At 46.9% G+C, this 13,788-nt stretch overlaps 1 protein-coding gene across 3 annotated transcripts in view; it reads right to left on the bottom strand.

The window, feature by feature from the left end:
* The window catches only part of LOC311035480 (uncharacterized protein), a 35,966-nt gene that overhangs the window by 19,974 nt on the left and 2,204 nt on the right, over window positions 1-13,788 (bottom strand). For 2 of the 3 annotated variants that reach the window (XM_084043716.1, XM_084043718.1), the window contains exon 2: window positions 2,184-2,528. In XM_084043716.1, the coding sequence (XP_083899842.1) occupies window positions 2,184-2,528 (345 nt within the window). Of the gene's footprint in view, window positions 1-2,177; window positions 2,529-13,788 lie in introns of all 3 variants that reach the window. The other variant, XM_084043717.1, reaches the window with a different exon arrangement.

Below are 13,788 nucleotides of genomic sequence, written 5' to 3' on the forward strand. Positions count from 1 at the left end.
ATAAAAACATTAAAAAGGAATGGAGATAAAATGCTGCCTTGTCTTACCCCATTGGTCACATGGAATGGGGCGGAGATAGAGTTACCCCATTTAACCAGCATAGTCTGGTGTGAATACCAGTAAACCAGAATCCTTATCAAATATCTGGGGGCCCCTCGCAGACATAATTTGTTAAAAGGTTTACAGTGACTGACTCTGTCAAAAGCTTTGGATGCATCGATAAAACAAGTAAATACAAGTAAATACAAGTGGTGTTTTGACTTCAGTATTTGTCCAATATCTCCTTGAGTGCAAAGATACACATGTCGGTGCCATGTTTCTGTTTAAACCCAAACTGATTGTCAGCTGTCAGTAAATACTGCTCCAGCCTACTGAGGAGAACTCTTTCCAGTACTTTTGATACAATGCTGGCTATAGTTATCGGCCTGTAGTTCTCAGAGCTATTCAGCTTACCCACCTTGTCCTTAATGACAGGCACTAAAATAACAGATAAAATTGATGTTGGTAGTGAACCATGAACCAAAAACCCAGTAAAACAAATGGCAAGTAAAATGTGCAGTTTCCTATTGGCATTTTTCAAGTGTTCAGCAGCAATGTTATCCAACCCACAGGCCTTATTGTTGTCTAGTTTCAGGACAGCTTCAAGTATTTCCTGTGGGGTGATAGCCACCTCCTCATCTTTATCGACTGTGCCAACTTGGAAGGGCTTACTTGGGATACAATTAAATAATTCATAGAACCTTTTCTGCCACAGATTGCATATGTCCTCTGGGCCACTTGCATCATCGACACTTGACGGTAACGATGTTTTACAATTATTAATAGTTCTGATTTCTTTCCAGAAATCAGTGGCACTATTATTTTGTAATTTTTTAGCAAGTGCATCGGCCCGCATTGTATTTTCCTGTCTCTTAATAAAACGAAGTGCATATTTAAAATTAGCATTGGTCTGTTTTTTCCGTTCAAACAGGTGACCAGACTTATATTTGCCTGATCCGGCCCATTCTTTAAAAGCCCTACTGGCATCTGCATGTAGTTCTGCTACATATTCATTCCAACCTGGCCTGGCAAGGCCCCCATTTGACCTGTGCTTATGTAGAGGCTTGCTGGCAGTTAAAAGAGACTCCACAATATGTTCATACATTGTGCACAGATCAATGCTATGTTGTGGGTTTTTACAATTTAAGTCATGACACAGAATGGCCTCCTTAGGGAGTTTGACTTCATCTAGCAGAGCATTAGTTTGGCTTTGATATACTTCCAACTGGTGCTTGGTAGCCTTGGTCCAATCTAGTTTCCTAGGTCTCTTGCTGCCCTCTGCTGGTGATAACACAGGTAGATTACCAGTATTGATCAACATGGAGAGAGGAATATGGTCAGTAGTGGCCAAGTCATAGTTGATATGCATGGACTGTAAAGAGTCATGTGCATCTACAGTACTTATACAGTGATCGAGCCATGAGGTTGTATGCCAAGCCTCGCTGATATAAGTGTAGCTATCAGAGGGTAAAAGTGCCTTGCTAGAGAGGATCAAGCCATACTCAGTGCAGAACTGGAGAAGATGGTTACCAAATAATGCCTTGCCATCTGATATGTCCGCATTCATATCACCCACTACATAAATGCAGGTGGAGGTGTTGTCTTGGATGAAAGACATGATACATGCCAATCTATTAAGATACTCATCTTCATTTATGGTGCATTCATAGGGTGTATAGACATTTAGAATTATGAACTTCTTGTCGCTGCAGTTGAACTCAATGCCGATTTGATTGATTGATTGATTGATTGAATACTTCATTAACAACAGTGTTTCCCCTAAATGCTTGTAACAACAGCAGGTGAAGTCTTTATCAATTATTATTCTGTGCTATCAGTAGGCCTACGGCCTACAGCCTGTCTGTCTGTCTGTCGCCCATAGAGGAAGGCAGAGAAGTGATGCTATGGTAGTGATACAGGTATTTAAGGTTTTTCTTAACAGGCAGGTAGGAAGTTACCAATGTTTGGGTCCTCATAACACCACACAGGTTACAGTGTTGTGAGAAGGAGGTTTATTAATGGTTGTTTCCTTGCTCTATGGAGTGCAGTGTTGTCTTTGATGTGAAGTGTACAATGTTGTGTTGCAGTGTAACTCAGGCCTGCTGGCTCTTTAGTCACAGCATCACTAGGACAATCACACTTACCAACAAAGAGCTGGATCAAAGTGTAGATGTGGAGTTGTGGAGCAGAACATCTGTAGGTCCCCTCGTCTGAGAGCTTCACCCTGGACAGTTTCAGTGACATGTTACCATCAGGAAGCTTCTCAGGAAACAGAGACGTCCTCTCTTTGTACAACGGGTTCAGTTCTTGGCCATGGCTGTAATGTCCATCTTGGAGGAGATTAATGAGGTACGGCTTCAGGTCAGGTCTGGACCACTCCACTGTCTTCCTGCCCATGTTGAACGATGGTTTAATGAGACATGGAAGGATCACCTCATCTCCCTCTTTGACCAGGATGTCCTGAGAAGACCCAATGACCTGATGTTGACCTTAAGACAAAACCAAATGAAGCATGGTGTTAGTTCATGATGCACACTGGACTCATACTGTAATCAGCTGTCAGTCAGCCAGTGGCATCAATTCAGCAAAAGCTAAGGTATGGCAAGGTCATAGGTCACGTCAGCACGGTAGGAAGCCATTCCCAGTTGGGGGGGATATATTTGTACCGGGACACATGCACGAGCGCCGTGCGTGCATGTGTGACCAGTGTGCGCTTTTTTCGCGGTTATTCCCCTTTTATTTCCGTTTTTTATTACTTTCATTCGGTTAATTAGGTACCAAAGAATGTAGAGGGGGGGTGGGGCCGCTCTTCCACCTTCAAGCAGCTCACACAGCAGCCAGCAGCCCTCCCTTCCAGGCAGCGGCCGCGGGGTCCTAGTGCCGGCCTCATTTGAGGCTTTTTTTTCCTCCTCTTTTTCCCCGTGGCCTCGCGGCCCAAATACCGTTTTGCGGCCCACGCGAGGCCGCTCCGCGGCCCACGGGGGACGAATCCCCCGCGTCCCCCCCCATTCCTACAGCCCTGGGTCACGTGACAGCATAACATCAAAGGCCACCAAACACTCATAGGCTATATATATCCTATAATACATTGCAAAACCCAAAACCCCCCAAAAAAACCTGCCACTGTGTGGGACTAAACACAAAAACAACATATCAATGTCACTAACAACACAAGCCACAACGCGCACAATGACTTTGCGCAGTCTGTAGGCCACTTCACACTGCTCAGCACACATCTGCCCCCTCGAAGCATAATTAATTGCGGCCAACACAAACTCACAACATTACGGTCGGCCATGTTGTTCCTTAGCGTCATCGCTGACCACCGCCCAGCGACACCCAAACACAACGAGGCGGACCAAATTTCCTCTACACCATTGTGTTACCTTTCATTTGCTCCGAGGTGGAAACTGGAAAGCCTGCTGACGCGAGGTTAGTTCCCTTTAGCTGTCAGCACAGTTGCCAGGTTGCGCGCGCCAAATAAGCAATATGATATGTGAAATTTCCTCCAATTTGCCTCCATTCCTCCTCGCTCAAAATCGCTTTCACCTCCCTTACAATTAAAGGACATGGCAACACTGCCCTTCTAACAGGGCTCGCTGTCTGTCTGTCTCTCTCTTTCTCTCGGCGAAAGAAAGAGAGAGAGAGAGAGAAAGAAAGACGTGCGCGCGCACACAAACACACACACACACACACACACACACACACACACACACACACACACACACACACACACACACACACACACACACACACACACACACACATTCTCTGTCTTTCTCTCGGCCAGCAGCAGCAACAGGTCAGTATGTTTTTATCTTTCTTTCACTTGCTAAGCCATTACTTTCACGTCTGTGTGTGCGCGCGTGCGTGTTCTCATTATTAAAAGACGCATCCAACTCACCCCCCGTCTGTCCACATGCACTGTTGTCGCAAACACACAAAAACAGCGCTCATTTCTCCACACACATTCCTGTGTGTGTGTGTGTGTGTGTGTGTGTGTGTGTGTGTGTGTGTGTGTGTGTGTGTGTGTGTGTGTGTGTGTGTGATTATGGAAGACAAGATGACGATATAAAGGAGACATTCAGTCTAAATGTCTAGCTTGCTAATTCTCGCCTACTACTACTACTTTTGTATTTGAAACTTTACATTTGTCTAAATATTATAAACTCTCAGGACAGCCTAAGTACTAACATCATTTATGAAAAGGCTACTATAGGCTACACAGTGAAGTCGGACTGAATAATGACTGAAACGACTTTTTTACTCTCTTGGTGTGGGGATTATCTTGCACAGTCGTTGTGAATTAGCAAACTGGACATTTAGACTGAATGTGTCCTTTATCCTCATCTTGCGCTAATGCACGCAACTGTTTCGCCAGGTTTTCTTTGTGTTGTTTCTCATAAGCGTGCATCCGTTGTCTGTCAACAACACAGTAGTCTGTGCCTTGACTTCAGCGCGCTGACTCTCTCCCCACACCTCCCCCGCCCCCTTGCGCTTCAACATGTGAAAAGGCTGTTCGCCGGATTGACAGACAGAGCCAGACACACGGAGCGGACTCCCCACTACCAGGGGTGCTGCAGCAATATCTTATGCTATGATAAATATTGTATTAATGATGTTATATATTATATAACATCAAATATAATAATACATTATTATATCATAATGTCATATGCTGTATTACAGTACATAACACATATTTGACATATACATTATATCTACAATATACTATACATACTATTATGACATATAAATACATACTGTACATATTTAAATATATTTATAATAAATATAAAATATACACATGAGCCATAAATGACACAGTCTTTACAACGGCTCTTTCAAAGGGGTTCGCGATGTTTTCATTTGTATCCAACGATTTTGTTGGCTAGGGAGCTAGCGGGAAGGGTGCCCGTGTTACTGTATATGCTGTATTAAAGTACATAACACATATTTAACATATAAATTATATCTACAATATAACTATACATACTATTATGACATGAATACATACATATTTATATACATTTTTCAAATATATATATACTATACACATGAGCCATAAATGAGCCAGTATTCACAACGCCTCTTTGAAAGGAACAGAACCCCACGATCCGCCTCCCTTCAAAGAGACATAAATCCCATCTCTACTGCCCACTCTGTGCTGCAGCGACACAGACACAGAGAAAGGGACACGGAGGGACCAACGAACACAAAGCCCCGCGCAGCGGATGGGTTCGAGGGGCGCATAGCGCCCCGAGAATCTAGTATAGTACAACCAAAGGCTACATTGTAACATGTCAATGTGTGCAAATGACTTGAGACAACATAAGCCTTTTCAAATGCAGTCTCATCCCTCTACAAACAGAAATGATGTAGGCCTACACAATGTGCTAATTAACTGTCATTTTCTTTGACATGCACTGTTCTGTTTTCAGAGTGGCACGGTTAGAGAGCAAACAAAGAAATAGCCTGTCTTGATAAGCAATCGATTCGACTGATTTTATTCAGTGATTAGCCTACTATGCAACAACAAAACACCACAGTATCACATGAACAGACCAGTTACAGACCAGAGCAGATTCACTCCAAAGGCAGCAAATACAAATTGAAGAGAATAATCCAGCAGTAGCCTAAGCCTACTGATGCCTTAAAAGTGAGCATATACACATTTGAAGACACACAGACATAGGCCTACACAACAAGGAAGCAAGAGTATAAGAAAGATAAGTTTAGGTTTAGGCATAGTTTTATGAGGTTAAATTTAGGAACAGGAGAATACCGCCGGATTTGCCCTGAGGCTGTGTTTTTGGGGCGAGGTCATGAATACACCACATCACCGCCGGAGATTCCCAGAAGGTCTGACTCTGCTAGTCTGCGATGGAGCCTGCCGTTCCAAGTTAACAAGCAATACTCTAAAGCTACATTCTATCATTTAAATTTAGAATGGAAAATAATCATCACCAGGGCACATTCAACAGCCAAGTATTATAATGAAAACACAAAAGCAGCTGAATTAAACAATTATTTTACTTTAATGGCAGCATTACACCATTCCAGTGTGCCTCTTCCAACATGCGTTATTCTAGGTACTGACTGTCAATGGCGCTGTGCGTCTTCATGCGCCTCTCAAGCTCACGCCAGCTATCCATATTGGCACGGTGCACATTTGACTCCTCATGGTCTTTAAGAGTGTGAGTGATGAGTCTTGGGAGGCATGCGATAATCCGACAGACCTTTTCTCCGACTATGTGGCATGTTCTAAAACCTCTGCATGTGAGACTATACTGACTTCGCTTGCCAAATAGGTAGGCCTACAGCAGAAACAGAACACTGAATCGGATGATTGTGAATACACTAACCATGACCTGCGAATGGTTTCTCTGTTTTGCATATGCATATGTGACGGTGGCCAGGTTGTCACATGTAACTTGCCACTTCTTTTTAGAATGCTGACACTCTTTACTTTGTCTCAATAATAAATAAATAACAATACACATTAAACTCACAACAATAAAATATCAGTTGCACGGTAAAGTGCGGGGTGCGTAATTACTGTGAGAATAATACTGTTTGTTAGGTACTGCAAGACTACGCCACCTTTTTATTTAAGAGGTAGGGTCCTCTGTAACACTCTTTCTTAGGCTATTCACAGGTTCGAGTTTACCCAGGTAAGTACAATACTTTTAAATGAGAACAACACTTCAACACATATCCCTTGGAGAAAGCTGGACGGAAACAGGTTTGTATAAAAAGGTAATCTATTTTATTAAGCTAATACAGTGGCGTCTATAAGCCATAAAATATTGAAAAGCATAAACAAAATATAACACTAATTCTAAAACCTCAACCTCCTAATGCGCCCACTAACTAACTAAAATACAGGAATACAGACAATCACCAAACACTAAAAACAGACAGGGCTTGTGCAAACTATAGCAAATAAATAATGAATTTAGCGTTAAAGTGCCAACTATTACTGAAGCAGTAAAGTGCCAAGTGCCAATTCAATTGCTATATGTCATATACTCATCACGGTTCAATGCAAAAGGTGGGAATGTCCTTATATGGGGTTTAACTGGAGCGGGGGTTTAGGCCAGGAATCACTGTCTCTTCTTGTCTTCGTGCGTATTGCCTGCAATCATAGAAACTAGAACCAGTTCATCTGTTCAGGTATATTTCACATATGAGGTTTAGGACCGTGGGTTTATAAAGGTAACGTTGCATAGAAGGACACTTACTCGCCCGCCAGACTGTACGTCTGGCTTTGAGGGTGTGAAGCGCGCAACGTTATCGCCACTGGACCTCTCCTCCGTTCCTTGGTTCGTCTGTCTGTCCTCCCCGTCTCTGCTGCTACTGCGCCGTCTGCTCACCGTCCGCTGCTGGTGGCTTGGTACGTGCCGCGATCACTGTATTCCCCACCTCTGCTCCGTGGTATGTCTGCTCCTCCTGTGCACAACCGTCCCTTCTGGCTGTCACTTCCACACTGCCCTGTATGCCTGTCTCTCTGCTGTCCAAGTGGCTCGCGCTCACTTTTGAATAAGGTGGGCCACACCCTACTCCGCCCTCATTCGCTCTGCCACCAGCGTGACCTGGGGACATTGGCCGTCCGCTGTCACAAGGCCAATGTCACACAGCCTATAGGGGAGTCCAATGTCAAGTGGCTCGGGGACCGGGGGGAAATACATTGTCAACCATAAAACATGCAGTGCAGAAATATAGTTAAGAGAATGATGTTTTTAAGTGCGTAATACAGGTTTTTCATCATCAATAAAAAATGTTACAATTTGGTTTCACCCCCCTGCTTTGACCCTGTCACATCCCCCCCCACTTTTCCGTTGCCAGTCCCTGCAACTGCCCCTAATCATGTCCATACCTCTGGGGTGGCTGGCCTATATTTGCTCTTCCCGAGCGCCGTGGCTCATCTGGTGCTCTCGGGACGGAGAGAAACCCATAATACTGCGGCGTTGTTGCTTCTACCTGCTCGGGCTGCACTACAGCTGGGGGGTCCTCGTGGGGCGACCTGGGGGCTACACACACTTTCAACGCATTTCTATGTATGGTCTTTTCTCGCCCCCCCCTTCTCGGGTCTGACTCGGTACACCAACCCCGTAGCTCCCACCTGTTCCATCACTGCGTAAGGCTCGGGGTCCCACCACGTACTCAATTTCCCCTGGCCATCTCTCTTCCTATTTCGAATCCACACTCTCTCTCCTGGTAATAGGGGTGTAATACCGGCCCTACGGTCATAAACCTGCTTTCTCCTCTTGGCCGTTTCTCCCATCCTCTCCCCTGCGGTCCTATAAGCTGTCGCCATTCTCTGTTGGTGGTCCTGTACCCAGCCACCCACTCCCATGCGCTCTTGCGCTGACTGCACTCCTAACTGGACATCTATAGGGCGCCTCAAATGTCGGCCAAACATTAAGTAGGCGGGGGCATAACCCGTAGCACTATGGATCGTGTTGTTATAAGCATGAACTAACTCGGGTAAGTGCTCATTCCATCTTCCTTGTTTATCAGTGTCTAGTGATCGCAACATGTTCAGTAATGTCTGATTAAATCGTTCCACTCCACCGTTCCCAGCCGGGTGGTACGGAGTGGTGCGACTTTTTGCAATACCATAAGTCTGACATAAATGGTGCATTAACTCGGACTCGAAGTTGGGGCCTCGATCTGAGTGGAACCGGGCCGGACAGCCGAACGGCTGGATAATATGCGTCCATAACGCACGGACAGTGGTGTGCGCAGTCTGGTCTCGGGTGGCAATAGCCCAACTATAACGGGTGAATAAGTCAGTAGCTACCAGAATGTTTTGCCACGCATCAGCAGGCCTACCTAATGTGAGGAAATCAATGGCTATTACTTCTAGTGGATATGAGACTTCAAAGGGTTGTAAGGGGGCCCGAGGCTCTGACCTGTTCCTCTGCAGGCTGCAGGCGACACAACCCTGTTGTAACTGACGCACCGCTCCCTCCATGCCTGGCCAATAGAACCGACGTCGCAGCTGGGCCAAGGTCCTCTCCAACCCAGCATGCGCCGCGGCCGTGTGGATTCCTCTCCATACCTCCTCTCTGCGTGAACCTGGACAAATGATCTGTGAGTATTGTTCTTTGGTATAAGGATCGGTCACCTTCCTATATAACACATGATTTCGTATAATCAGTTTGTTCCACTGGCGTAACAGTTGCCGCGCTCCCCGAGTCCAATTCTTCCTCTCCACCATATTAGGGGCTCTCCCCCGTTCCACGCACCTCTTCACCACCTGCACATCTGGATCCCGATCCTGCGTCTCTCTCCACTCATCCTCCCGGGCTGCTGGCGTCGATTGTACAGCCGCCACATCTACAGGCTGCACTGGGAACCGCGATAGGGCATCAGCGTTGGCGTTGTTTTTGCCCGGTCGATACTTGATGTCGAAAGTAAACGACGCAAGTTGAGCAGCCCACCGTTGTTCCACAGCTCCCAATCTAGCCGTTTGGAGATGCGCAACAGGGTTATTGTCCGTGAATATTGTGAATCGAGCGCCAGTGAGATAATCTTTAAACTTCTCGGTCACGGCCCATTTAAGGGCCAAAAGCTCCAATTTGAACGAGCTATAATTTGCGTCATTCTGCTCGGTCGGGTGGAGACTGCGGCTTGCATAAGCTATTACACGTTCGTGACCGTCTTGGACCTGGGCTAGAACCGCTCCCAACCCACGGCCACTCGCATCAGTGTAAACCACAAAAGGCTGTGTATAATCCGCATACGCTAACACCGGGGCTTGTGTGAGGGCACTCTTTAACGCATCAAACGCCCGCTGGCACTCCGAAGTCCACTCGACTTTACACTGGTGGGATTTTACGTCATTTGGGATTCCTATCAATAAGTTGTTTAAGGGTCGTGCTATAGCAGCAAAAGAGGACACGAAACGCCTATAGTAACCCGCTAGACCTAGAAACGCGCGGACCTCGCGGACCGTTGAGGGTGGTGTCCAGTCCCGCACTGCCACCACTTTCTCCGGATCGGGCCGCACTCCCTCTTTGTCCACGACATGGCCCAGAAATTGCACTTCCCTCCGCAGAAGTTTGCATTTGTCTAACCGCAGCTTCAGTCCATGTCTCCACAGGCGTTGGAAGACGAGCTCGAGGTGCTGTAGATGAGAGGAGAAGTCAGGTGAATATACTATAATGTCATCAAGATATACCAGCAAGGATTCTGTCACCTGACCACTCAGACACTGCTGCATCAGCCTCTGGAACGTCGCGGGCGCATTACAAAGCCCGAACGGCATGCGTTGAAACTCGAACAGGCCCAGCGGGGTCGTAAAGGCGGTCTTCTCCCGGTCCCGGGGATCCATTCCTACTTGCCAATACCCGCTGGCCAGGTCTAACGTGGAGAACCATTGCGCCTTCGTCAGGCTGGTGAGCGTCTCTTCTATCCTGGGTAGGGGGAAGGCGTCCTTGTGCGTCACGGCGTTAAGTTTCCTGTAGTCGACGCAGAACCTCCAGCTGCCATCTTTCTTCTTGACCAGTACGATAGGTGCCGCCCACGGACTGCAACTCTCCTTGATGACTCCCTTCTCCAGCATCTCATTCAGGAGGGTCTTCATCTCCCGGTACATGGAGGGCGGCAACGGCCGGTGTCGCTCTCGTATGGGTGCCGCGTCTCCGGTCGGTATCTGGTGTTGCACGACGTCCGTCCGTCCGAAATCCTCGTCATGGATGGCGAACACCTTCTTCCACCGACACAACATCTCGTGTAACTCTCTCTTCTGCGCCTCCGGCAGGTCATCACGCTCCGTCAACACTTCCATCTCTTCGGGCAGGGTCTTCAGTGGTCCATCATCTTCCACACTGATTACGGCCACTTCCACCTCTCCGTCGGTCCCCAGGGACAGGCTCAGGTCCCTGCCGCCTCGGACATCCGCTTCTTCCACCGGGTACAGCCTCCCCAGCTTCTGGTGGCGGTCCAGGACCAGACTATACGCGTGTGGGTTGCACACTCGTATGGGAACACGTCCGTGGCGCACCGTGACGAGGGCACGGGCCACTCCCAAATCTTTTCCATCCGGCAAGGCTTCCATCAAGGCCTCGTAGTCCGCTCCATTTGGTCCTCTCCAAGCGCGGCCCCAGATCATCACTTCACTCTGCGCGGGGATTCGAATCTTCCGCCGGCCGACCGGCCACACATAACCGATGGACCCATCTTCGTTCGTCACTGCCTCCACCCTCCTACAGGTGGCGAATGCGTCCTTCCACAGCGTCCTTCCCTGCTGACATGGAAACACAGGCCTCCCAGGCCATTTAAAGAGGGCATGCCATACAGCGTTCACGACATTCATCCCAATAATCAGCGGTTGAGTACAATGTTCATCTTTCACGATTACAACTCCTCTCCCTGGGATCTTCATTCCCTCCAGCTCTAGGTCCAATATGGCATAGCCAGTGTACGGTAAGTCAAGACCATTAGCGGCGCGTAATTTAAAAACAAGGGGCCCATTTCCCAACGTTAGGTGTGAGAATTTTTCCTCAAATAAGCTTTGCTGCATTAATGTGACTTGTGACCCAGTATCCAGTAACCCCCTTAAGTGGACTCCTCCCATAGTGATCCCAATAGTCGGACAGTCCCCAATAAACACTTCATTAGCCCTTGATCTGGCGAGTGCGCGCTGCACCCCTGTCTCCCGGACCTCGGCGACAGGGCGTACTAGTTTAAATGATTGGGGTCAGATTTACAAAAGCGAGCAATGTGCCCAGACTGCCTACAGCTCCTACAGATCGGCCTACCTCCCTCATCCCACTCGTTGCGTTGGTACGGCTCCCGGCGTCGTTCAGATGGAGGCGAACCGCGAGGTCGTGTATCGGTGGTGTTGGGTCGAAGGAGCGGTCTGATCTCTTTCATGAGCTCCTGCGTAAACCCCTGCATTTGCGATTTGACGTCTTCCATAATCTCCTGTTTCAGTTTCTCTCTCCATTCAGATTCCTGTGAGGGTGTTGGGATAGAGACAGGTTTAACAGCATGGCACAAGATTTCAGCAGTCCCTTCTCTTCTATGTTCAGTGTCTAGTAGGAAGGCCTCATTTTTTAGGGCGGCGAAGTCTTCTGTGGGGTTTCGACGGGCATATATTCTTAAGGCTTGACCCAGAGGGCCTTCAGACAGTCCTACAAGTAACTGCTCTCGCAGAATGGCATCGGAGGGAGCGGTGTCTGGGTCGAGCCGCCGCAGCCCGCAGAACAACTCTCTAAGCCTCAAAATATAAGCCTGCACACTTTCGCCTGCGCGTTGCGCACAGCCATAGAACAAGGCACGAGCTTGGGAAGCAGAAACAGATGTTTTATACAACGTGTCTAAACATGTAAAGACTTTGGCCACTGTATTGCGATCTTCCTTGTCAATTACACTAATTTGTCGCTTAGCTTCCTCAGTAAGGGTCTGTACTACAAAAGCAACTTTTTTCTCCTCTGTTAAATCCTGAGTGCCCAATAATCCTTTAATCTGTTCTCTCCATTCCCTGTATTTCTCCTCACCTTCTATGCCCGAAAACTTAGGTAGCCACGGTGCCCCTGGATACACTGGCATCATCATCATTACTTTCTTGATTCAACCAAACAAAACAAAACAAAAAGCAGCAAAACAGCAAAATTTCAATACAGTTTCTCTTAGGGATTTTGTGTTGTTCTCTACCCAGTCCTGCCGCGCTACGCCAAATATGTGACGGTGGCCAGGTTGTCACATGTAACTTGCCACTTCTTTTTAGAATGCTGACACTCTTTACTTTGTCTCAATAATAAATAAATAACAATACACATTAAACTCACAACAATAAAATATCAGTTGCACGGTAAAGTGCGGGGTGCGTAATTACTGTGAGAATAATACTGTTTGTTAGGTACTGCAAGACTACGCCACCTTTTTATTTAAGAGGTAGGGTCCTCTGTAACACTCTTTCTTAGGCTATTCACAGGTTCGAGTTTACCCAGGTAAGTACAATACTTTTAAATGAGAACAACACTTCAACACATATCCCTTGGAGAAAGCTGGACGGAAACAGGTTTGTATAAAAAGGTAATCTATTTTATTAAGCTAATACAGTGGCGTCTATAAGCCATAAAATATTGAAAAGCATAAACAAAATATAACACTAATTCTAAAACCTCAACCTCCTAATGCGCCCACTAACTAACTAAAATACAGGAATACAGACAATCACCAAACACTAAAAACAGACAGGGCTTGTGCAAACTATAGCAAATAAATAATGAATTTAGCGTTAAAGTGCCAACTATTACTGAAGCAGTAAAGTGCCAAGTGCCAATTCAATTGCTATATGTCATATACTCATCACGGTTCAATGCAAAAGGTGGGAATGTCCTTATATGGGGTTTAACTGGAGCGGGGGTTTAGGCCAGGAATCACTGTCTCTTCTTGTCTTCGTGCGTATTGCCTGCAATCATAGAAACTAGAACCAGTTCATCTGTTCAGGTATATTTCACATATGAGGTTTAGGACCGTGGGTTTATAAAGGTAACGTTGCATAGAAGGACACTTACTCGCCCGCCAGACTGTACGTCTGGCTTTGAGGGTGTGAAGCGCGCAACGTTATCGCCACTGGACCTCTCCTCCGTTCCTTGGTTCGTCTGTCTGTCCTCCCCGTCTCTGCTGCTACTGCGCCGTCTGCTCACCGTCCGCTGCTGGTGGCTTGGTACGTGCCGCGATCACTGTATTCCCCACCTCTGCTCCGTGGTATGTCTGCTCCTCCTGTGC

The sequence above is a fragment of the Gymnoscopelus microlampas genome (assembly GCF_963454915.1).
Source record: "Gymnoscopelus microlampas genome assembly, chromosome: 19".
Lineage (NCBI taxonomy): Eukaryota > Metazoa > Chordata > Actinopteri > Myctophiformes > Myctophidae > Gymnoscopelus > Gymnoscopelus microlampas.